This window comes from Mastomys coucha, unplaced genomic scaffold, assembly GCF_008632895.1.
Source record: "Mastomys coucha isolate ucsf_1 unplaced genomic scaffold, UCSF_Mcou_1 pScaffold9, whole genome shotgun sequence".
NCBI lineage: Eukaryota > Metazoa > Chordata > Mammalia > Rodentia > Muridae > Mastomys > Mastomys coucha.
This window is the reverse complement of record NW_022196915.1, coordinates 88,963,175-88,988,402: the sequence shown is the minus strand read 5'-3', so window position 1 is coordinate 88,988,402 and position 25,228 is coordinate 88,963,175. Positions and strand designations below refer to the sequence as shown.

The window sequence follows — 25,228 nt, the reverse complement described above, 5'->3', positions numbered from 1 at the left end:
ATTGAAGACTCAGAAATGAAACCACACACCTATGGTCACTTGATCTTTGACAAAGGAGCTAAAACCATAAAGTAGAAAAAAAAGACAGTATTTTCAACAAATGGTGCTGGCTCAACTGGTGGTTAGCATGTAGAAGAATGCAAATCGATCCATTCCTATCTCCTTGTACAAAGCTCAAGTCCAAGTGGATCAGGAACCTCCACATCAAACCAGATACACTGACTAATAGAAAAGAAAGTGGGGAAGAGCCTCGAGCACATAGGCACAGGGGAAATTTCCTGAACGGAACGCCAATAGCTTCTGCTCTAAGATGAAGAATTGACAATTGGGACCTCATAAAATTACAAACCTTCTGTAAGGCAAAAGACACTGTCAATAGGCCAAAATGACAACCAACAAATTGGGAAAAGATCTTTACCAATCCTGTATCTGATAGAGGGCTAATATCCAGTATATACAAAGAACTCAAGAAGTTAGACTCCAGAGAATCAAATAACCCTACTAAAAAATGGGGTACAGAGCTAAACAAAGAATTCTCAACTGATAAATACCAAATGGCTGAGAAGCACCTAAAGAAATGGTCAACATTCTTAGTCATCAGGAAAATGCAAATCAAAACAACCCTGAGATTCCACCTCACACCAGTCAGAATGGCTAGGATAAAAAACTCAGGTGACAGCAGATGCTGGAGAGGTTGTGGAGAAAGAAGTACATTCCTTCATTGCTGGTGGGATTGCAAACAGGTACAACCACTCTGGAAGTCAGTTTGTCAGTCCCTCTGGAAACTGGGCATAATTCTAACAGAGGACCCAGCTATACCACTCCTGGGCATATATCCAGAAGATGCTCCAGTATGTAATAAGGGCACATGCTCCACCATGTTCATAGCAGCCTTATTATAATAGCCAGAAACTGGAAACAACCCAGATGTCCCTCAACAAAGGAATGGATACAGAAATTGTGGTATATCTACAAAATGGAGTACTACTCAGCTATTAAAAACAATGAATTTAACCTGGCAGTGGTGGCACACGCCTTTAATTCCAGCACTTGGGAGGCATAGGCAGGCAGATTTCTGAGTTCAAGGTCAGCCTGGTCTACAGAGTGAGTTCTAGGACACTGCCTAGCTATACAGAGAAACCCTGTCTTGAAAAGCCAAAAACAAAAAAAAAAAAACAAAAAAAACAAAAAAACAATGAATTTATGAAATTCTTAGGGAAATGGATGGATCTGGAGAATATCATCCTGAGTGAGATAACCCAATAACAAAAGAACACACATGGTATGCACTCTCTGATAAGTGGGTTAATAACCCAGAAGTTCGAAGTACAATCCACAAACCACAAGAAATCAAGAAGAAGGAAGACCAAAATGTGGATACTTCATTCCTTCTTAAAAGGGGGAACAAAATACCCAACTCCAAAAAGGAGTTGCAGAGACTAACTATGGAGCAGAGACTGAAGGAAGGGCACTCCAGACTGATATAGCTGTCTCCTGAGAGGCTCTGACAGTACCTGACTAATACAGATGTAGAGGCTCACAGCCATCCATTGACTGAGTACAGGGTCCCCAGTGAAGGAGTTAGAGAAAGGACCAAAGGAGCCAAAGGGTTTGCAGCCCCTTAGGATGAACAACGTGAACTAACTAGTACCCTCAGAGCTCCCAGGGACTAAACCACCAACCAAGGAGTACACACGGTGGGACTGATGGCTCTGGCAGCATGTGTATAGTAAAGGATGGCCAAGTCAGTCATCAATGGGAGGAGAGGCCCTTGGCCCTGTGAAGGTTCTGTGCCCCAGTGTAGGGGAATGCCTGGGCCAGTAAGCGGGAGAGGGTGGGGTGGCGAGCAGGGGAAGGGGAGAGGGAACAGGGGTTTGTTCTTGTTGTTGTTTTTTGTTTTTTGGGGGTTTTTTTTTGGAGGGGAAACTGGGAAAGGAGAAATCATATGACATGTAAATAAAGAAAATATCTAATAAAAAAAAAGATACATATTCAAGAATAAAAGGAGGGTCCCCAATAATGGACACACACATATGTGTGTGTGTGTGTGTGTGATGTAATTCCGTTCAGCCATAAGCATGTCACATCTCTGCATTTACCAAAGAAAATAAGCCAGGATTACTGTCACTATCTTTGTCTAAAATGTACCCTATAAGGAATTTGGCATTTTTAGGCTGAAAAAAAATGCCTGGGCTATCTGGAACTTAGCAATACAAACTGGTTCCTGATGAGTAAAACTAAGATGTTTCAGACCTTAGGCAGAGGTGTGACTGTGAGCAGGCCTGAAGGAGGGAGGAAACTTGCCACACAAGCAACTTGAGGCACGGTGGAATGAGAACTCTATAGATGAGTCAAGGGATAAGAGTCAAGTGAGAGAGAAAGTAGAGTCTGACTACACAGAAACATCCATCACCAGCTGACCCAGGATGCGCCATTAGGACAATGACCTATGGTTGACCTAAGCCAGAGAAAAGTGGGGGTGAGCTGGAGAAAATGTTAATTTCCAAGCACAGATACAGTCATGTGAACGAAGTTCTCACCTTCTGACAGGCTGTGCAATCTTGCTTCGAGGCAGGTTACTCCCATTTATTGCCAATGAAGGTCTCGGAAGGGCGCTGCGGCCCATAATCCCAGAAGCCGCAGCTTTGTTCGGAGTAGGGATGCCCGTGTTGGAATATAACTGCGTGCCATTGGACAAGGGCATGCTGCTGCCACTGCTGCTGCCTTGAACAGTGGGGCTCACATAGGCTGTGGCCTTCAGGGGCTGCCGGATGGGCACTGGGAAGTGCCCCACGCTGTGAACTCTGTGCTGAATCTGTCCTGGTGATGGGACTGTAGGAGAAAATAATGTCGGTGTGAGGAACTCGCCACTGCCTCTCAATTACAAGTGTTACATGCAGAGGAGCCTACGTTTCTTGAAAGTAAGAGGTAAGTGATGTACAGGTGCTAAGCACCCTTCAGTATGAGAGAATCCTATGACAATACTATCCCATGTTGTCTGTTTGCAATACTTTGCCTGAATACATTTGATCTATGAACAGTATGAAGGTAAAAAATCAGGTCATAACTTATGACTTCCCCAAACTTCAATCAGTATCCTCCTTGACCAAAAGTCTTACTAACTAACATTGTCTCATTATACTTAAAATAAGCAGGGTTTTCATGGTGTCATTACTTGTGTTTACATTTCTTTGGCATATGAATGGGCTCATGGATGGTCTGTAAGTGTGAGAATAAATGATAACAGACCTGTAAATATGTATGGCATTGAATAATAAAAATAGAATAGCAAGTATCTTTATTTTATGTATTAATTACATATTCTTTTCTGAACTTCCTTGAGATTTCTAAGTTGTAAAATTTATCTAGAAGTTTTTTCAAAAAAATTTTTTTTCCAAATCTCAAGAAAAAAAACTACTGATGTATAAGAGGACCTGATCAGATCACGGCTGTGCTGCTCAAAGGACTCTGAATATTCAGAAGATGACTCTAAAATTTAAGAATCTCTGAACTATTCCAAGACAAAGTTGTTTTTCCTTAAAAGATATTAGAATTTCTTTTAAGTTTCATTTATTTATTTTACTTATGTATGTATGTGCACATGCATGGATGCATGCTGTGTGTGTGTGTGTGTGTGCGTGCGTGTATGTATGTGTGTGTGTGTGTGTGTGTGTGTGTGTGTGTGTGTGTGTGCCTGTCAGTGTGTGTGCATCAGATGGTTGCAAGCCACCTGATGTGGATGCTGGGAACTTAATTCAAGTCTTCTAGAAGAGCAGCAAGTGCTCTCAGAAAGAGTCATCTCTCCAACCCTCATTAGAATTTCTTGATATATTTCTAATGCTGGCCTCATGAAACAAAACATGGGGACAATTTAATAGCTGTGATCACAGAAAGGAAGTCAGGAGTGACATCCATAGGCACAAACATATTCCTTACATGGCTTCCACTGGGATACTATCTCGGGGTTTACTTGAAAAGCTAATTAGTCTACTTAAAGCCTCAGCAACCGCTGAGTTAAAGAGTGCCATTCTGACCTTTGTAACAGTGGCGAGATCTACAAAGCCCAGGGAGCAGTCTAAGGAAGCATCCTTAGCATGTTCCCAATGTTCAACATCATCTTAGGCTGCAGCGCTGGGCAGGCAGAAGTAGTTAAGTTTGCACTCCCCTTCTCTGAAGATGAAGAGAAGACCTTAACAGCAACCATGGCACGGTTTTGCCTTGATACAAAAGTATTTTTAAGTCATTGTTTTTAAAGTAAAAGAAATCTATTAATTAAAACAAAGTGCAGTGTGTGAATCTGGCTCAACTTCTTCGGAAGCATTATCTATAATCAGCCTTAAGTCCGTATGCTAATGACTTTCTTCAGTGAACATGTTCATGTACACCCCATCTCAAGATGGACAGTGTCACCAGCTCCTCAGAGACTCCCAAACTCCACCCCCAGGGACAACGTCACCCAAGAGAACACGTTTCCTCTTCTGTCACTGCACGCTGGCCATCCCTACATTGGAATCACATCCCATTTTCCTTTTAGTGTGGAACTTCTTTTACCCAGTATTATGTGCATGAGAGCCCTATGTGCTATTACTATTACTAATACTTATGGTATTACAACACATGGTGATCTGTTCTCCTGACGATGGAAGGCTGCATTGCTTCAGTTGCACTCTTAGGACCATTCTTCAATATGCTTTGTAGACAATGTGAACCTACTAGGTTGACTACATACAGAGCTCCTCAACTGTTAGGATAACTAAACTCAACAAAGCCCCTGGATAGAAAATCAAAACCCAAAGAACAAGGATATCCTCCCTAGCATCTGTGCCTGGGGCTCTTCACTGTCAACTTGACCAGACTAGAATCACCATGGAAACATGGGTCCTGGTCAAAGAAGGTTTTCTGGGAGAAGTTTGACTGAGGAAGAAGGACCTATCCTGAATGTGGGTAGCACCACGCTATTGGCTGGGTTCTAGACTGCACAGAAAGAGAACAGCCGGCTGAGCACTGTATTGCCTCTCTGTGCAGATGTCATGTGGCCAGCCACCTGCTCCATGCCTTCCTGCCATGATGGATTGAGCCAAGATAAACTCTTCCTTCCTTAATTGCTTTTGTTGGGTGTTTCATTATAGAAAGAAGAAAATTAATATACCATAAAACTAGAAGAAGCTAAATTTGAAAAAAGCCCAACTATTTATAAAAATAAATACTTTGAAATAAGTTTAATTTTAGAGACATAAAACCTCTCAACCAAAGCCTATAAGACACTGCTGAGACTAAGACTTAAATCAACAAAAACTTACTATTTATTAATATGGAACACTTAGACTGCTGCTGATTCGCCCAAAAGTGTCTTGCAGACTCAATGAAAATCCGATTTCATTTGAAATGATAGTATGGAGAAGTTCTCAGGAAGTTCTCATGAAGTTCTCATGACTCATGGGTCATGTCCCTTACAGCTAACATATGTAAGGGATCACATTAAAAAGAAAAAATAGTAGAAGAAACTAGCAAAAATAGACATCATTCAAGTTTTATAAGTAAGAAAAGGAAAAAAAAAAAAAAAAACAGGAACACTATGATGCCTGGATTCCATAACTAAAAACCCGAGGTCCAGTCTGACGACATAGTCCTTTGTCAATGAGGTTCTCCCCCAGCCTCTGCCAAATCCTGTGAACATCTGAGTCACTGTTCCAATGCTGTGAGGAGACACAGCACTCTCAAAAGAGAAAGCATGTAACTGGGGGCTTGCTGACAGTTTCAGAGGCTTAGGCCACTATCATCATGACAGGAACATGGTGGCGTACAGGCAGGCACTGGGAGCTGGAGCTGGGACCCACATCCACAAGCACAGATGCGGTGACTGGTGTGGTGTGGGCTTTTGAAACCTCAAAGCCCACCCCAAACCCCAATGACGCACTTCCTCTAACAAGGCCCACCCCCTTACGTCCTACTCCTTCTGTCGAGTAGTCCAGCTCCCTGGTGATCAAGCATTCAAATGTAGAGCAGATGGGGGCCATGCTCATCCAAACCACCTGAGAGGCTGACATAATGCGCAGTAACCTAATGCCTCGTGCTTGGTTCTGACTTTCCTATCTTCTTCAGTTCTTTATATATTCCAAATAGAATTCCACCTAGAAAGAATCCCTGATCCACCCCTTGCTTTTTGCTTGGATAAGCATGGACCCAGAGATAGTTATATGGCACTATCAATTATAAACTATTATTAACATTTATTATTATTATTATTATTATTATTATTATTATTATTTATTCTGTGGTTCAAACGGTCTCAGCTCTGGCCACAGGCCATTTCTTTCCAATATGTTCACATCAGTTTTTTTAGTATTTCAAAGCTAGAAATCCTAAATCATGAACACTCCATCCTATTTTGTGTTGTACTAATTTTTATGATACTCAAAGATGCTATTATCCACACTGAGTTACAATCAACAAATTCCTTATCAGTCCCATATTTGTGAAAGTCAAAACATTTTTCTATCACTCCACACTTACACTGTTGGTCTTCATTAACTCAGACCTAAAAATTAAGTTTTTCCTCAGCTAAATTTCTTCGATTATAATTAGCCTGCTGTCTAAAAATAAATGATATAAGTTAGTGAATAGTCCTCTCTGTTTTGCATCATTAGTAAGTTCATGAACTGCCTCTGCCCTCGTTAGACACCTCACTAATTTAACTAATTTAATGGATATGTATTCATTCATGTACTCATGTTCATTTCACTCATTCCTTCACAATCAATTCATTGTGCTCAGGCAACATGTCAGGCCCTGGGAACAGGAAAGTGAATAAACCAAGGTCCAAGTCCAGAGGTACTCACAACCTGGTAAAATACATTAAGAGTGGCCATGACACAGGCTGAGCACTCCCTATCTAAAATGCTGGGGCACAGGCCTTAGATTAAGATTTGGGATGTCTTCAAATGAGAAATTATCAATCTATCACCTATCATCTACCATCTATCTTCTATATTCTATCTATATATTTTCTACCATATATATGCATATATATGTATATATGTACATATATATAATCTTCTACCTATCATCTATCCATCCATCCATCCATCCATCCATCCATCCATCCATCTATCTATCTATCTATCTATCTATCTATCTATCTATCTATCTATCTATCTATCATGCGGGTGTTTTGACCGAATGTATGTCTTGTATAGCTAGTGTCCAGAGTACAAAGAGGGCATCAGATCCTGTAGAACTAGAGTTACAGAAGGCTATGACCTATGATGTGGGCTCTGGGAATCAAATCGGGGTCCGCTGAAAGAGCAGCCAAAGCATCACTTAGCCATCTCCCCAGCCATACCCTCATGTTGCAGAACACTTGCATATACATAGACATATCTTCTGTGTTCGTGGTTTGATCATAAAATGTCACCTACAAGCAGGCTCCTGTGTTAAAGCCTTAGCTCATAGCTGGTGGCCTTTTTCTGAAAGGTATTTGAAACAGTAGGAGATGGGGCCTACCCAGATAGAGCAGGTCATTGGTCATATCCCAGGAAGACACACCTTGTCCCTAAGCCCTTCCTGTTTCTCTGTTGGCTACTGGGGCAGTCAACAGCCCCCTCATCTACCTGTTCCCACAGCATGACATCTGCTGGGCCTCAGACCCAGAGCAATCCAGTCAGTCAAGGGCTGACACATGCATCACTGAACCAAAATGAACTTTTCTCCCTTTAGATGGCTTCTCTTAATTATGTGTCATAGTGATAAAAAAATCTAACAAAATACTAAAAGCTGGGCAGCTGCTCTGACCCTATGACACTGTGGTTCTTAAGCACCTGCTATTGGTTTGCAAGGAGGAATTTGTAAATTTGGAAGATGTCTATAGAAGCAGGCAAACTAAACAACAACAAAACCTTTGCATCGAATGACTCTTAGAAGACCAGAGTACCAGTTAGATATGACAGCGGAAAAGACTGTGTTCTTGGCGCAGATGGGAATGAGGACTCTTCTGAGACTCAGACCCCTGCTGCCAGGGTCTGAAAGAACTCAGCTAGAAGAGTCACCTACATGATGCTGGATCTGCAGGTAGGCAGGCAGAACGTAAGAGCAACCGGTGTACAGGCTCGGCCTAAGCACTCCAAGGACATTGAACATTGAAGGAGACAGACTGGGCAGCGTGGGGGAGGGCCAGAAGCCTTCTAGCGAGACTTCAGGAATTACAGATCTGATAAACACAGGACATTTGCCAAGGAAAGCTGCAGGGAATGAGAAGAGCTGGCCCAGGGAGAAGCCCTATGGTCTGCTTACAGCAGAACCATTAGGTGCAGGGCTAACCAAGAGCCTTTGCTCCTGCGCATCATGCGCTTGACCTTAGTTGCTTACCTTGCCAAGGGATTGCCTTTCTATCCCCTATCCTTTCTTCCCTGCTGTGATGGAAATGGTCACTCTGCTGGAAGTACTTAACGTTTTTTTTTCTTGATTTCATAGTTTACTGCTGAGACTCGACTGAGGTCTCAGGGGAACTTTGTGGGCATTTTGAGAACTTCGGTAACTGTCAAGACCATGGGAATTCCTGGAGACAGATTATAAACACCCTTTATATGAGCACGTCAGATACTCATTATGAAAGGTCACCCTCGGTATGGGTATTGAAGCCTTGGTCACTATTTTGAAGAGGGCAGAAATTTTAGGACTCAAGACTGGGAGAAGCAGAGCATAAGGTAGCTCACTGAAGAAGTGTGTCTGATATGCTCGGTCCCTGGCCTCTTCCCTGCTTATCTTCTGTGTCCTTGCCACCACGTGGCCAGCCACAATACTCCTCCACATGGTCCAGGATTTTCCCCTTGTCTCAGGCCCAAGCAATAGAACCAGCCTTAGGCCAAAAAGCTCCTTTGAAACTATAAACCAGATACATCTTTCTTCTTTCTAAGACATCTCCCAGCTGGGGCAGTGGTGGCACACGCCTTTAATCCCAGCACTTGGGAGGCAGAGACAGGCAGATTTCTGAGTTCGAGGCCAGCCTGGTCTACAGAATGAGTTCTAGGACAGCCAGGGCTACACAGAGAAACCTTGTCTCGAAAAAAAGACATCTCCCTTGGGAACAGCAAGAGAAATTCCTGCACACTGTGGTTGAACCAAACTCCAAATACAAAGCTTACTTACATGCACTTAATGGTAAATTTATACAATTTACCATATTTTTAATATGAAAACAAGTTTCACAGACTAGTGAAACTTATGTGTATTTCCCACCTAAGGTATCACACAGCCTTCAAGTTTCAGATTGGGAAACACTTTTTCTTTCTGATTTCTAGGTTGTAGAAGCTCAACCTGTATAGCAGAGAACATAGGCCCTAGCAGGAGACAGACCTTGTTTAACTCTGTACTTCTGACCTGCCCACCCTTGGCTAAATTGTTATGTTACCCATTTGAAACTTTCTCATCAACAAAATAATAATAAAAACTATGTCACAGAATTGTTGGTAGACAACATAATGCCTATAAAACAGCTAAAAACAGCTCCTTATACAGAATAAATGCAGTCATTTTGTTGTTAGGAACCAGAACATAAAGAAATAAAAGACAACCTCATGTTGGGAAATAAACTGGTATCCAAGCCTAGGTTTGAGGAAGGCAAATTTAAAACCCACTAGAGATGCAAACTCTTAGCTAGCATTCTGCATTCTCTGTGGACCTCTTATAGTATGTGAATATTGGCCTGGGGTCTTTGTAAGCCTCAGCCTTGGCAGACCTCATCCTCAGGGATGGGATGGGTAGCTGGAACCGCCCTATCCCTACAGGCACTGTGAATGAATCCTTACAGGTACACTGGAATGGAGGATATAAAATTACCTTATACAACACTATCTTCACCTTTGGAGAAATATGCTTTGGAAGAGTGAACAATGACCACATTAACAGCTAGACCAAACTGGTGTGCCTCTCTTGAGCAAAAATGGCAGACTCACAAAAGGAAAGCTAAGGATCTGTATGGGAAAAGGTATGTACATGGATATGCTGGGGATTATTCAGTGTGTCTGCTATCCTCCAGCTAAAGGACTCCTAGAATTTATTAGTTGTAGCAGTTGGAAACATGGGCACTGAAGGGAATACTGCTTGATCATAGTGAAAACTAAGTTACAAGACAGAGAAACATCTCCTTAGTGTACAGAAGTGAGAAAGAAATGTTGAGAAAACTTCCTCCCAGTGTTCCGACTACCTAGTATGTTTAGAGCCATCACTGTTATACTTACTGCAGGACGGTACCCGAGAAACCCCACTTCCAGCTCCATGCAAGCTTGAGTCAAAACTCTGACTGCTCCTCACTGTCACGGGAGAGCTGAGGTTGCTACTAACTGCAGTGGTGCTGGGCATCCGGGCCAGATTAGGCATACTTCTTCGTAGCTTATCTAAAAGAAGAAAGGATTTTCCTAAATTAAAAACTGCAAATAAATTGCATGCCAATAGAAACATTTGCTTTTGAAGTAAGTAAATAACAATGCCATTTTGATCAAGGACACAGAAAAAACAGCATGCCTGTTACAAACAGACTAAGAGAACCAATCTCTTATATGGGCAATGTAAACTCTAGAATATTCTAACTGATGCATTGTTAACCAGAGAAAACACACATTCTTTAACAAAGAAAAAAAGCAATTCTACTTTTTTGATACTACTCAGTAAGTGGATTAATGCTCCATGAAATATAATGCTCCATGAAGTAACGTTAGAAAATAACCCTGCAACTATTTAGAAATAAAAACACTAAAATAAAGGTACTTGCATATTTAATAAACATACACACAATACACACACGCATATGTGTATATATACATATATATATACATATATGGAGAGAGAGAGAGAGAGAAAGAGACTGAGAGAGAGAGAGAGAGAGAGAGAGAGAGAGAAGGAGAGAGACTCAAAACCAAAACTTACTAAATCTTTTGGTAACAGGTTAAAATGGAATAAATTAAATTCCAATTTGAACTCTCTTAGGATAGCTGCCAGTCACTATCATTAACTTCTTCAAAGCGTTAACCCTCCCCATATGCAAGCTGTTTGCACACTCAACAAAGACCAAAAGACTGAATGACCTGATTATTTTTGTTTCTCTCCTGCTAGGTGCACCTTCTGCCACCAGGAGGTAGCAGAGAGTTACAAACAGCCTGGCTCAGATTTGAAAGCATCAGGAACCAGTTCAAGGTAACTGGTTCTTTCTACCATGGCCCTCTCCTCCACCACCACACAGGGCAGTTCACTCCAAGGCAGGAAACCAACATTAGGTCTGAACTGGAGCAAGCACTAAACTGGACTTCCTTCCTTTTTCCTTTCATGTCTACATCATGGAGAGCCACGCACTTGTCCAAATCCAGTCAGTTCTAATAGTCCTCGAACCTTCCACCTCAGCAGTTCAGGGCGCATTTCTGTCACCCACTCCACAAAACGCTCTTAGCTGGTTCCCACAGACCCTGCCACGCTCTTCCAGAACACAAGGACACATCTGGGAAGCCCCAGCTTGGCTCTGTCAGCTCCAAGCCTTTTCACCACAACCCCAAAGCCCCAAACTCTGAACATGGGTGAGATTAAGCCTCTAGGCTAGCAGGCTCAATACACATCACCAGGCCTACCTCCTGATGCCCCATTCCCAGTGACAGGGAACTACTCTCTTAACTGGACCCAGCACTTCCTCCACTGAACACATTCCTTCATTCCATGGAATGAACAGAGAAACACCTAGGGTGCATATGTTCACTCTTTTGTATTGGGGATGCCACAGTGTACGAGACCACCACAGTTTCCAATTCTTGAGTTTATGGTTTAAAACTAAATTTCATATCTTTAGTTCCATTATCAACTTCAGAGGAAAAACTAAGATAAATTCAGTTTTTCCAAGATGAAAGAAATTAAATATTAAAGAATAAAATTTTAAAAAGTAGAGCTGAATTTTCCAAAGATTACAAACACGATGTCTAAATTTGTTTTTATTATTTTTAATGTTTTTCTTTGCTCAAATCTATTAAGAATTGTCTTATTATATACCCCAATACACTGCAGTGTGTGTATCAGGGCATACAGTCTGACAGTCATATTTTTTTGCAAGCTAAGTCAGAAACCAGTGGTACAATTGACTCCTCATGATGCAAATCAAGCCGGATCCCTTTAACTTCCTCCCTTACACACTGCATCACCTTTATTGCTCATGTTCTTTAACTGTACCCCTGTCTAGCAGCTTTTTGCTCTATGGTGTCATCTAGGAAATAGACAGAAAACCAAATGAGTATAATAAGCATATTACACAGGAAGTATATAATAAAGTACAATCAGAAATTTTAGAAAGTGCAATGGTAGAAGACCAGTGTGTTTACACCAACCTGCAAATTCTTGCTACTATACTATAAGAATATACAGCTCCTCCTTCATAGAACTCTTCTACACATGTGCTGGCTGCCACTCCCATATCCCCGGTCTGTGTAGTTCTACAGTACCCTGCGACAGATTCTTCTAGTTCATGGCTGTTTATTACAGTTATTTCCCCTTACTCTCAGGGGATTCCTTCCAAAATCTCAAAGGTCTAAAAACCATATAGAGCACCCAAATGTACATACGCTGTGTTTCTGGAACATTCATACCAATGATAAAGGACTAATAAAAGCTTATGAGCAAGTCAACAATAAAAGCTATTTCAGATCTGTTGTTTATATCTTAGGGTTACTATTGCTGTGATGAAACACCATGACCAAAAGCAAGCTGTGGGGAAAAGGTTGAGTTTTGGCTCACACTTTCATACCACCATTCATTATGGCAGGAAGTCAGGACAGGAACTCACACAGGGCAGGAACTTGGAGGGAGGAGCTGATGCAGAGGCTATGGAGGGATGGATGTTACTGACTGGCTTGATCCCCATGGCTTGCTCAGCCTGCTTTCTTATAGAACCACACAGAGCATGCCTAAGGATACTCACGATGGGCTGGGCCCTCCCACATCAATGACTAATTAAAACAATGCCCTACATGCTTGCCTGCAGCCCAATCTATGGAGGCACTTTCTCAGTCAAGGTTCCCTCTTCACCAGTCACACTACCTGTGTCAAGTTAACAGAACACTAGCCGGCATAGCTGATTTCTAATATTTTCCATTTACTATCCTTTGACCTCAGTAAACAGGAACAAAGCCCAGAAAACAGAACCTCAGATGAAGGGAAGACTAGCTCCTCGAGGCTCCCCCGGACTCCCAATAGTTGAGAGTAAGCCAGTTTCACAAATGATGCAAGGACTCACCCAATGCACTTCCTCCCAGCCCCACTGGAGGGCTTTTAATAGTACATCCCCCAACTTCTAAAGTCCCTAGTCCCTTACAGCAGGCACTGGGATAGATTCAACAGTGTGTGTGTGTGTGTGTGTGTGTGTGTGTGTGTGTGTGTGTAGGCACTTTCATCTGTGTGATCTAAGTCAGAACTTAAAAGACGGTATAAACTCTCCAAACCCACAGCAAGGTCTCTTGGCATCCCAAACCTGGTGTGGTGAAGAAGAATCTAGGTCTACACACTACTGAACTATTTTCACTATCTATATTTTAGATAGCATAGAGATACAGGGAAACAATGACTTTCTATTAATTAGAAGATTGAACTTCTGTAGTTTGGAAATTTAATTCCAGGGGCTGATAGGGTGATTCGATAGTAGGAACAGTTTGCCTAGCACTGATTAGTCCCCAGGTTAGTCTCCCGTACTATAAATTAATACAAATTAAAATGCACTTATTTTCCAAAATCTACCAAGAATGTTTTTAATATAGCAAAATTAAAAACTGCACCATGAGCACATGTATTTTCTTCCTAGAGCTCCAAGCTGCTTCATCCTGCCAGCTAGTTCATCATAACACAGCCATTTGTATGCTTTCAACAGTATACAACCTTCAGACACTCTTGATACTTTAACCCCAAATGTATATGGAGCTCCTAAAATGAAGAAATGTGTACAAAAGTCATAATACTTTTATCGCATTTAAGCATAGCACCATTATTTATAAACAAAAATTTCCAAACATCCCAAGGATATCATTTGTTACATGTCCCCCCTCAAACCATGATCTAGGTAAAACACACACCATTATCTCCACTAATCCAGACACACTGGTCTTTAAAAGCAGTCTTAACATGTACTTGGGTACCGAGTCAATTTACTAACACCATAATCCTGGAGTACTGTCCTTACCAATAAGCTGTCCAAATATAAATACTCAGACACTTCCCAAGTGAACTGTGGTCTCTGGTTCAATCAGACCATCTGGAAATATGGTTCACTTCCCTGGCAAGCAATCTGGAATATATTCATAGTAGTGCACACTTTAAAGTCCAAAGACTGAAAAGCAATGTCCTAATTCCATCTTCCTAAGAATGCAGAAATTCAAGGACCAATATACAACAGAAGGTGGAAGAAAGCATGAGAAGAGTTCAGATGTTCAGTCAGAGGGCAGCAAGACTCAGCCTTCTGTGGAACAAAGACCACTCAGGAACCAGGGAGACAGCAGTCTCACCTGCCAGTCAACACAGACCCAAGGAAGGGGTCTGTGCCGCACACCACCAAACCCTAAAGAATACAGAAATGATTAGAAAAGATCTGCAAAACTTAGTTACTCCTGTTACTTGCTGTCTGACAGATATACTCCCAATTCAAAGATTCCCAAAACATGACAAGAACTTTCACAAGCAGTCTCTTTCGAAACCAGATAGTGTAGGAGCCACAAAAAAAGAATTTTAAAAATCTATTTCTACCTTTTTAAACTGTTGCTGTTTTATTTAGGTTATGGTTATGGTTGCTCGATCAGAGTCTTACTATGTAGGCTTGGCTGGCCTAGACTTACCACGTAGACCAAGCACATCTCAAACTTCGACATCCACCTGCCTCTGCCTCCCCAGTGCTGGGATTAAAAGTGTGTGCCACAATGCTAGTTTGGTTTATTGTCCCAGTAATTATATAAAATTGAGCATATTATAAAAATAATATTTTATTTATTCTTAAAAATTTTCATATACATATACAATGTTTCTTTATCATATCTATACCTCCCTTCCAGGCCCTGATTCATCTCAGAATACCCTAAGATATCCCCCTTGCAACATTATGTGCCCTTTTAAATTTTTAATGATCATTTTTAAAAAAAGATTGAAGAGCTAATAATCTTCTCCCATCTATGTTGTTTTAGTTACTGAGAAAAACACTGGGTACTCTCAAAGTTACCATCTTCTTCCATAAGTTGGTTCAAATAACATTGAAAGCTCAGATATCTGAGCCATATGTTTAAAAATGTTCAAAAAGTGTAGGTGGAGTGGGAGAGAAATTTTATTCAGCACATCTACTCAAGGCACTGCAGTACTCATTATTTAATTCATTCCTTATATTTAAATTGGGAAAAAATGCACCAGATGGTTTGATGTGAAATCACGGTGACGTTTTCTCTGAGTTAGATGTTATCTTTTCTTCATTTTACATTTGTAAGAACACAAAGCTGCAGGGGCCGGAGGAACTTCAGCTGGACGGAGCTAAGTGGGAGGGCAGGACCGGAACTCAGGGCCTGCTGGCCTCAGAGCCTGTGCTTGCAGCTGTGAGGCTGATTCCAGGAAATTACCTTTGTGTTCCATGTCCCTTCACATGAAGAAACACTTAGGAAAATTAAAACTACCACAGCCAGATCCTGGACTGCAGTGTGCGTCCAGGTTCCTGTGAGCAGCACCAGAGTGTGGGCTTCAGGGAAAGCTAGTCCTTTCCAAATGGTGTCTGATCAAAGTGTTATCAGGTTTCCAAGGCAGAAACAGTGGCACAGAGGAGCACAATCCACTGACAATGCCAACCCAGATGTAGAGCCAGAGCTTGCAGAACAAACTCAACTGTGGGGCTTGCAAACATCTTCAGGTAACAAGCCCAGGCACCTGTCTTCCAGCTGTGACATGGTGTCATGACAGCCAGTAAGCATGGAGAATGTAATGCCATCTACCTGGCAATAGGAGCTCAAAGACTCCTAGCTTTAAGACTTTTAGCTGCTAAGACTTTTTTTAGCCAACACTCTCAAGTTTAAAATCTGAGTGTGTTAACAGAAATATTGGGAATATAGTGCGCTCAATACTTTCAAATGAACTTCTAGTTTGCAGCAAGAATCCAAGTGTGGAGGAAGGAAAGATGGAAACTAAGAATTTTTGACCAGTAATTCAATTTGTATTCACCCTACTGACATTTTAAAGAATTATTTGCCTACTTACAGGCTTTGAGAAGTGGTATGATTTAATAATTAAAGACTCTAACTATATAAGTCCAAAATAGTCAAGAAGTTTCTTCCAGTTTTCTAGGTTCTGCATGGAGGTTCTGGCTGATCATCAACACAAATGCACACTGGCCTTGGGTTGCCACATAATTGTTCTCTCGGTGGTTCTGGTAGTCAGAATCTAATTTCTTGGAATATGAGGAAGGACAGTAAATAATATGAAAGAGAATTATAACCCACTACACTGACATTACAGATCAATTTCTCATTCAAACATGGAGCAGCTGTCTCTCTAATCCTACTGCTTTGTGGCTACTGATTTGAGGTTAAGAATTAGAAGCATGCTTCCCCCAAGCCCCCTCAGTCTAAGGGTACAGGAGCAGCAGGCTCCCAAACGTTCACTGTGGACGCTCTAAGCCCAGTAACAGGCTACTGATGCTGTGAACACAACAGGGGGCCTTTAACCACATGGGGCTCAGCCATGAAACCTTCAACCTGCCCAATACTGCCATCTCACAGTAGACAAACAGCAACTAAAGATCTCCACACTTGGAGGCGGAGAGATGGCTCAGTCAGTACAATGCATGCAGCACAGGTGTGAGGCTGGAGACCAGATGTCCCCGCACCCACATTAAAAAAGAAAAAAACTCCTGTAATCTCAGCTCTGGGAAAGCACAGAACGAACCCTGAGGCTTGCCAACCAGCCCATATAACCATATCAGCAAGCTCCAGATTCCATGTAACCATATCAGCAAGCTCCAGATTCCATGGGATATCCGGTTTCATAAAATACAGTGGAGAATAATTAATGATGCCAATAGTCACTGACCTCTAATCTCTGCCTCTGTATACACGTGTGTGTGTGTGTGTGTGTGTGTGTGTGTGTGTGTGTGTGTGTGTATGCACACGCTATGCACACACAAATACACAAAAGATCATTCTGAGACAGAATCATCATGGTAGTTTTCCTCAAGTCAGAAATCTATAAAACCGAGACATAGCTAGGAGGCAGTCAACTTTAGGTGTAAGTTTAAGTTTAGACCAAACTGACAAGGACACGAGGATAAACCTAGACCCGAGAAACACCCCAAGGATGCACTGGCTGGAAGCAGAGCCTACCTCCATTGGTCCTATTTGGTTGCTGGTCTGGAGTTTGGGCTTGAGGTGAATAATACTGTGGCTGCTGGAAGTTATTTGAAGGGAAATACTGGGAACTGGGGCTCCTCCTGCAGTCCCGGATGCTGGAGAAAGTCTGTGAGTGGGGGATCCCTCTTTGGAAAGGTGAACACCTGGGGAGACGGGGCTGGGGCGGCGGCAAGTGGTCAAATTCCTCCTCATCCTCCAGGCTGTACCGGTCATATTCTTGATCACTGCATGTCCCCTTCTTCCCTGAACTCAGGGATATACTGGAACTGTTTCTGGACACAGAGGCTGAAGTGGAAGCATAGTCCTGCCTGAGACCTAGTGAGACAGACAGCACTCTATGAGGCAGTGTGGAGTAATTAGCATTAAACTACAATCCATATCTCTACTTTAAAATGACAATGAGTGACGCAAACAAGGACACAGCTTTTTGTTTAAGGTCATTAAACACCCCCCCAACACAAACAGAAACATACATTTATCTACCAATCAGAGATCTAGTGTTAGGTCAGTCAGTGTTGATAAAACTACATCCCCATGGCTGTGAAGATCTGACCTACCTGTTATGGCTCCAGAAATCATTACCTATAAAATTGTCCAAATTATCCTTTTTCAAGTCTGAATACAGTTAGGAAGACAGAGTTTAGGAAAACAATAATCATTATAACCACAAATTCCTGTGAGCTAGAAGAACTACAAAAAACTAAATCCCGGATGCAGTAAGGTACCTGCTCCCTCTACCAGTGTTCAGGGCTAAGAAGAACGTTTAGAACCTGAGGAGCAATGTTTCTAACAAGGTCATCTCTCACCCTTTTTTACATTACTGGCTATAATTTCTTCAGAGCATGACAATGTTTCAACGCTTCAGTAGTTTTAGGCCATCCTAGATAGCAACAACCCCAAAGACAGTCACACTGTCTTTGTTTTGCATTATATGAAGTTTTTATAATGCAGTTTTTTATTCCTAACATTGCCCATAGCCAGTTTTTAAAGAAGTCTCTTCATGGCTATTTAATATCTAAAAGTGACATCCAATCTTTTCCCACATTTTAGACTAAGCACTTAAATTCACAATTAATGATACAAAGTAACCGCCTTGCTCTTCCACAAGCATCTTATTAAAATCCTCCATCAGTATCGCCATGTGTTTCCCAGTGCTCTTGGGTAATTATAAACTGAGGAAATTGGTGTGTTTAACAGTTTCCACTGTGCTGGCCTGAAAAGATAAACTCCACACAAGCTTTACCCTGTTCTGCAATGCACATCTTACTGTGCCCTCGATGCCAATGTTCTGAAGCACCTCACACAAAGATGACTTGGTAATCTGCTCCAGTTCCAGTAGTCTCCCACAGTTACTTAGCTTGGTGTGTATTAATGCATTTTAACTGATGTTTTAAAAGATTACTATGAGCCCTCACAAGGCCCTGGGAAGTAATTCTAGCACTTTACCCAGTTTCCAGCAATTTTTTATTAGTATAATAATTAGGATATCGACAGTGATATAATCCACCCATTTTACTCAGATTTTTTTCTTTTACTTATGTATGTACAGGCCAATATTAACTTTCTTATAATTGTACCAGCTGCATGCTTTTATGCCATTCACAATAGCAAGCATCTCTACACCATGAAATCCTTCATGGTACCCTGTTCAAAGCACATTCACCACCATCTTCTTTCCAGGCCCTTCAACCCCACCCCCACCCACCCATCTGAGGTCACATAAATAGGTACCCTGCACACACTCTCTTGTGATTTCCTAGAATCCCGCCAAGATGCCCTATAATAGCATGTTCCTGTTTGCTGATGAGTAATACTCTATGATACGGACATTCCACACTTACTTAAGCACTCATTACCGAAGGGCATCTAAACACGTTCCAGCTAGAAAGGGATGGTCTAAATGAGAAACACCCTCCACAGGCTCCCACATTTGAGTACTTGGTCTCCGGTTGAGGGCTCTGTGTGGAGACATTTAGGAGCTGTGAGCCCTGCTAAAGGAAGTACAGCACTAGCTATAGGCCTTGAGAGTTCATAGCCCGGCCCTACTTCTGGTTCACTCTCTGGCTTCCAGTTTGCTGTTCAAGGTGTGATCTCTCAGCTTGCTTCTCCTGACACCATGCCTGCTGCTTGCTGCCATAGCTCCACCATGCCATAGTAGACTCTCACCCCAATGGGACCATAAGAAAAAAAAGTAAACTCTTCCTTGAGCTGCCTGTGCTTATGGTGTTTAACCACAACAACAGAAAAGTAACCGATACAAGCTACTGCAAATAAAGATGCTGAGAACCTGTGCGTGTCTGTTTTTACCTAATGCTATGAGAGGAATGTTCAAGATGCCTACAATCTCCATAGATCAATGGTGCTGGGAGCTGGCCTAACACCTACAATGTTCTTCAGCACTTAAGGAACATGTAACTCTTCCAACTACAAAGGATGCTGATATGAAACAAAGAATCCACTTGTCTGCCCAGTCCCTGGGAAAAGCGTGGGACTTTCCACCACTTAGTGTCCAAGTGGGGACCTCGTGCCCCTCAATTAAAAAGAACATACTCTCTTCTTGCAGACGAGCCATGATCTGAACATCAGTAAGGTCCTGTAATTTATATCCCATGGATATAGAATCATCCTCCAGCTCCGAGGTACTCAGCTCACTGTCGATAGATGACTGGGGGCTAAGTGGAGAGCCCCTGGAGGTATAACCTGAAATACAGAGGAAATACATCATTATTTACGGAAATCAGAAGTGTCCATGTGTTATAACTCATAAACAAGTGGTGTTTTTCTTGTTTACATGTCACAGAAAGACTGACATGTCACCATTTGACAAATCATAAATATATCTTTACATGTTTATAAATTATAAGTATAAAACAATTTATTTACTGTTTGCTTTTTCAAATCCAACTTCTAGAATGAAATCAAAATCATTCTATACTATCTACTAAAAAATTAGTGCCAAACTATAAGGAGGATACATATATGCTAAGAAAAATGTGCATATATAAACATATATGTATATAAGTGTATACATGTATATATAATATATGCATATATATTATACTTTTAATTGATAATCAGATGACTGTCTCTAGCAATAACTGATCATATATTCACAATTAAACTTAACCCACTCCATTTTTAGTGGGCAGACACAGTAGTGCCATAAACAGAAAATGCCAAGCAAAAAAGAAACATTTATATAAAATCATATATAACTTTATAATTTAGACCAGTGAGCAATCACAGGAGACTTGCTGATACCCAGGGAAAAATAATCAGTGGGCTAATATAAATGAACCAAAGAAGAAAGGAGCCAAATGAAAGAGTGTTATTGAGATAGATTCACACCAATGCTGAGACAAAAAAGGCAATGGTGAGACTCTAGTCTCATAAAACTCCAACATTCCTTCTGCTGAGGCCTGGATTCAAAAACCTAACAGAAAACACAAACTCTTCAGAAAACTGATAAAAAGTCGCGTAATCTTGAAATCAGTAAAGAAGTACCTAAACTTGTATCCCATCCACGTCAAACATTTGGAAACACGTACCTACATGTGTGCTTTGCTAGCGAGGGCAATCTACCAAACACAACCTAGCCAAGCAATAAACAAGCACACGGACGCATGCGCTTTCCGTACCCAGAGGAAGCATGCGGCACAACCTCCGAGACACTAGGTCACCCTCGGGCTTTCCCGCGGCAGATGGACACGTTTTCATGTTTCATGACTAAGTAGCAAAGCAAGCAGCTGGTCAGGAATTGAAATATTACCTGTTCTTTCAGGTGTTAGTATTGCTTTGTTGGAGGTTTTAGAGGAGCTGGGAGTACTAATGCCATTGCTATAAGGGCTGAGTCTTGCAACAGGGCTATAAGGGAAAGCCAGGGAGGCAGGTGAAGAGAAGAGACTCCGCCATCGGCTCGCTGTCACGGAAGCAAAAACAGCAGCAGTTAGCGCTACACAGGCAGATGTGGTTCATCGGAGGGGGTAAAGGAGACTTCGTTTTTTAAGAAAGGAAAACAAAGCAACTTTCCATACGTTAACTGACTCCCATTTATCTAAGGAAAATATGTAAAAACAAGTCATTTATGAGTTAGGATTCACACAACTATTGAGAAATAGCAAATCTGCCTCATTCTGATTAAATGCAATATAAAAAGAAAATTCAAGCCTCTATGTTAGAAGTATTTTCCATTTCTGAATAAAAATTAAGTGTTTTGTGATCACAATATCAAACAATATCAAAGGAAGATAAAAAATGAGAAAACTTGAAGTTTCTAAAAGTTTGAGGACTTGTTCTTAATATTAAATGTTCAGAGCCCTAAATATTATTTGGTCTACTTTCAATGCAGTTAATTTGAGAACATACCCATCAAAAACTTTTATATAGATAAAGTGTTAAGAGATGGAAGCAGATAGGGGCGCTTGTTGCTCTTGCAGAGTCCTCATAACCATTCATAACTCCAGTTCTTCTGGAAGAGGTTCCGAGCTCTGTGAGCACCAGGCATGCGCAGAGTGCATGTATACACGCAGGAAAAACACTCCTACAAACTAAACAAATTCATTCTTAAAAGAAAAGGCCAATCCTGAAAAGCATTCAGGGCCTTTCTACCGTGCCTGCTAAGGAGCATTCATTCGCCCACCACAGAGAAGTTCTGGAAGTGGCCCCTGGGATGGGGGGAAATGGAGGATGAGGACGGTGGAGCAAACGCAAGCTGTGAAAGTGGGATGCTGCAAATCCTTGACTATCCCACTACGGTCATTCAAAAGAGCAGGATGCGTTCCCCTGAGTCCAGAGTCTTTAAGAGATGGGTACTATTTCAGTTATGTAAATATGACCTTATTTCCTATATAGGTGAGGAGAACCGGCAAAGCAACTATGATCAGAATCCTCAAGGTTGCCTGGGAGATGCTGTCATGAGGTCTGGTTCCTAACTGACACAGGTCCTCTGAGTCCCTGATTCAACTTGTTTGTATGTCTGTCTGTGCTTCAGCACTTCTTACTGAGTCAGAGCAGACATGGACTCTCAGAACCTGACACAACCCCCCCCGTGCCCCCAATATAGCACAAAATTGCAGTTAACACACATACAAAGTGGTTGTTCTTACCACCTTCCATCTCAGTTATGGGGTATCTGTCATTACAAATTCTGTGTACGAAAAACAAAGTCAATAGTCCTTTGTGACTGCTAACTTGGTGGACAGACAATGATAGTGTATATGAGTTTGATCGTGTGCCAGGCAAATTACAATGAATTCGTGTTCTCATCCACAGATGCAGGGGGACAACACATCACAAGAAAACAGCATTCATTATTCTGCACAATAACGACAGTGGCCCAGCCTTCCTGCACAATGGCACAGTTATTGCAGCTATGACAGCAAGATCACAACTAGAAACAGATAGCATCTATTGCAAGAAAAAACACTCTATATTGTTCATCAGAAAGGGGCTAGGCATTTAGGGAGAGGGAGGAGAATTATTATAGAGGCGATCTCATAAAACAATGTTGCTCTATTAGTGCCCACGGCTATGATGCGGAGGAGAGGGGAAGGGAGCAAGAGGAGGAAGGGACGTTTCCTCTTCATTTCTTTCTGTGGATTTGTGCAACAGAAACAACTTCCTAAGTAACAAACGACACAGGACAGTTAAAGGTGGCACAGTTTACTTCGGCTGATTTGTTTACTTTGGGATTTGCTTGGTTTGTTCTTTTGAGACAGGGTCTTTCTTTGAGTACACGCTGGCCTCAAACTTACTATGTAATTGAGGCTGGCCTTGAACTCCTGATCCTACTTCTCTGGCCCAAGTGCCGCAGTTACAAACGTCTGCCATCATACCCAGCTAGCAGCGTGGATTTTCTTCATACAAAGATGTTAACTTATTTGATACTCAAAGATGCCCAAAATGACCCTACGAGGAGGAAGGCAATCTTCCCAATGCAGAGAACAGGTGACTGGCTCCTCTACAACGATTTCCCTTCACTCCTATTCTACGAAAAGGGTTAGTTGTAGCAGCTACTGGACATGGCATTAAGTGTGCTTTTTACTGAACTCCAACCCCTTCCGGGAGAAAAGGTCAGATGTGCTTAGTTGTCTGCTCGCTTCTTTTCTCAGCATCTCCAAGTTTTCAAATCTAAAATAAACATTAATGAAATTATTTTTTTACCTTCTTGTACATAACTACACTTAAGTCCTCCAGTGACTACACTAAGGCAATCATGAGAAGATATCGGGCAGTTATCGCTTTCAGAAGGAGCTTACACCTTCTGCATCCCACTGCCAAAATTATTGTGTGGATGGATGACAGAGAAGTTTCCAGAAAAACTGACAGTCCATCATTCAGCTTTACCTAGACTCACAAAAAATATAGGGAATATTCAGGTTTTACTGAGTTTATGTCTCGGCACATTATCAAAAGCAAACTGAAGAATCAATATGATCTAACTCATGTAAAGGAAAAACCTGATCTAATTAAAATCTCAGTGATCATCCTCAGAGCTCAAAAACCCAGGACATATGGGGCTAGAGAGGTGGCACAGGCTTGAGCTTCGTTCCCAGCGCTCACACCTGTGGCTCACAACCACCAACTCAGCTCCAGGGGATCTGATGCTCTCTTTGAGCTTCCACAGCTTCACACACATGGTACACAATCACAGGCACCCACATATCACATAAATAACAAAGTAAAGAAAAAAACGAATGCGGTCAAGTATTCTATAAACCACTACTTTCATACTGAGTGCCCAGTGAAGATATCCTCCCTCCTCGATGCTTTAAAGCCCTTTAGGATTTGAGCTGAAGGTGGTCCACACAATGTTAAACAAGATAAACTAATGTCTACTCCCTTTAAAGCCAGTCTACCATTCCTACTTTGACAGCTATACTATTCTGTCCAATACCTTAAACTTAAAATAACAGTGTTCAGCATAATGTCTTTGAAGACAAAGGTGAGTATAATTAGACATTTCAAGCCAGTAATAGGTTCAGTGAAAGAAACATGCCTGTAGAACACTTGCCCACACTCATAAGCAACAACTAACTCACTGAGCTTCATCAGTATTAATCTTGTGATCACCAGCTCATGATTTTTATATTACTATCGGTGAAGATCTGTGACTGGGAAAACCAACCTGTAAAAATTAGCTAAAGGGAAGTTACTGCCTAGTGTAAGTATGAAGATTTCTGGGGCACACAGTTAAAATAAGAGCACCAGCCAGTTGACCGTAAACCACACGAAACCCCAGTCTTCCTCTGTCTTGAAAAGCAAACATCTTCTAGAAATCTCCAAACAAGCCCAGATCTTCAGTCCTTATAGGCTGTGAGTTCCACAGCATCTTGTGCTGTTGAATCAGGTGAAGTAGCCAGGAGGACAGAGCTTTGATCTTTCTAGGAACACTATCTCTCAGTACTACTTCATATTTCTAAGCTCTTCCACTTTATCCTCCCCCCCTTCTTACCTCACTCACACATTCAAGGAAAAGCTACAGCACACAGACACTATGTCAAGTCCAAGTTTTAAGTCACCCATCTCCTAATCACCCTCAGAGAAATCAGGTTGACCTAGAGTCAGAGTCACCTCTGAAGGGCAGAATGATCCTGCTCAAACAGGCTCTCTAAAGAGACCTCTCACTGGCTCCTCAGTTTACACAGACCCACTTTATAAATAAGCCATGACCTTGTGCTCTTTGCTCGTGGCTTCTCTTCTTGACTAGCTAACATGTATTCTCCCTCATTTCCTATAGTTTAGCCTTGTGTGGCTGTGGCATTTCAATATTTGTATGCAAAGTCCTGTGCAACTTTGGGGAGAGAGAAAGAGAGAGAGAGAGAGAGAGAGAGAGAGAGAGA

The 25,228-nt window shown here is 41.7% G+C and overlaps 1 protein-coding gene across 2 annotated transcripts in view; it reads right to left on the bottom strand.

Moving 5' to 3' along the window:
• Slain1 (SLAIN motif family member 1) overlaps nucleotides 1-25,228 on the bottom strand; it is a 63,799-nt gene that overhangs the window by 4,381 nt on the left and 34,190 nt on the right. The window contains exons 3-7 of one of the 2 annotated variants that reach the window (XM_031361281.1): nucleotides 21,157-21,306; nucleotides 19,938-20,087; nucleotides 17,361-17,702; nucleotides 10,236-10,391; nucleotides 2,541-2,832 (exon numbers count right to left, since the gene is read on the bottom strand). In XM_031361281.1, coding sequence (XP_031217141.1) covers nucleotides 2,541-2,832; nucleotides 10,236-10,391; nucleotides 17,361-17,702; nucleotides 19,938-20,087; nucleotides 21,157-21,306 — 1,090 coding nt within the window. The remainder of the gene's footprint in view (nucleotides 1-2,540; nucleotides 2,833-10,235; nucleotides 10,392-17,360; nucleotides 17,703-19,937; nucleotides 20,088-21,156; nucleotides 21,307-25,228) is intronic. The other variant, XM_031361282.1, reaches the window with a different exon arrangement.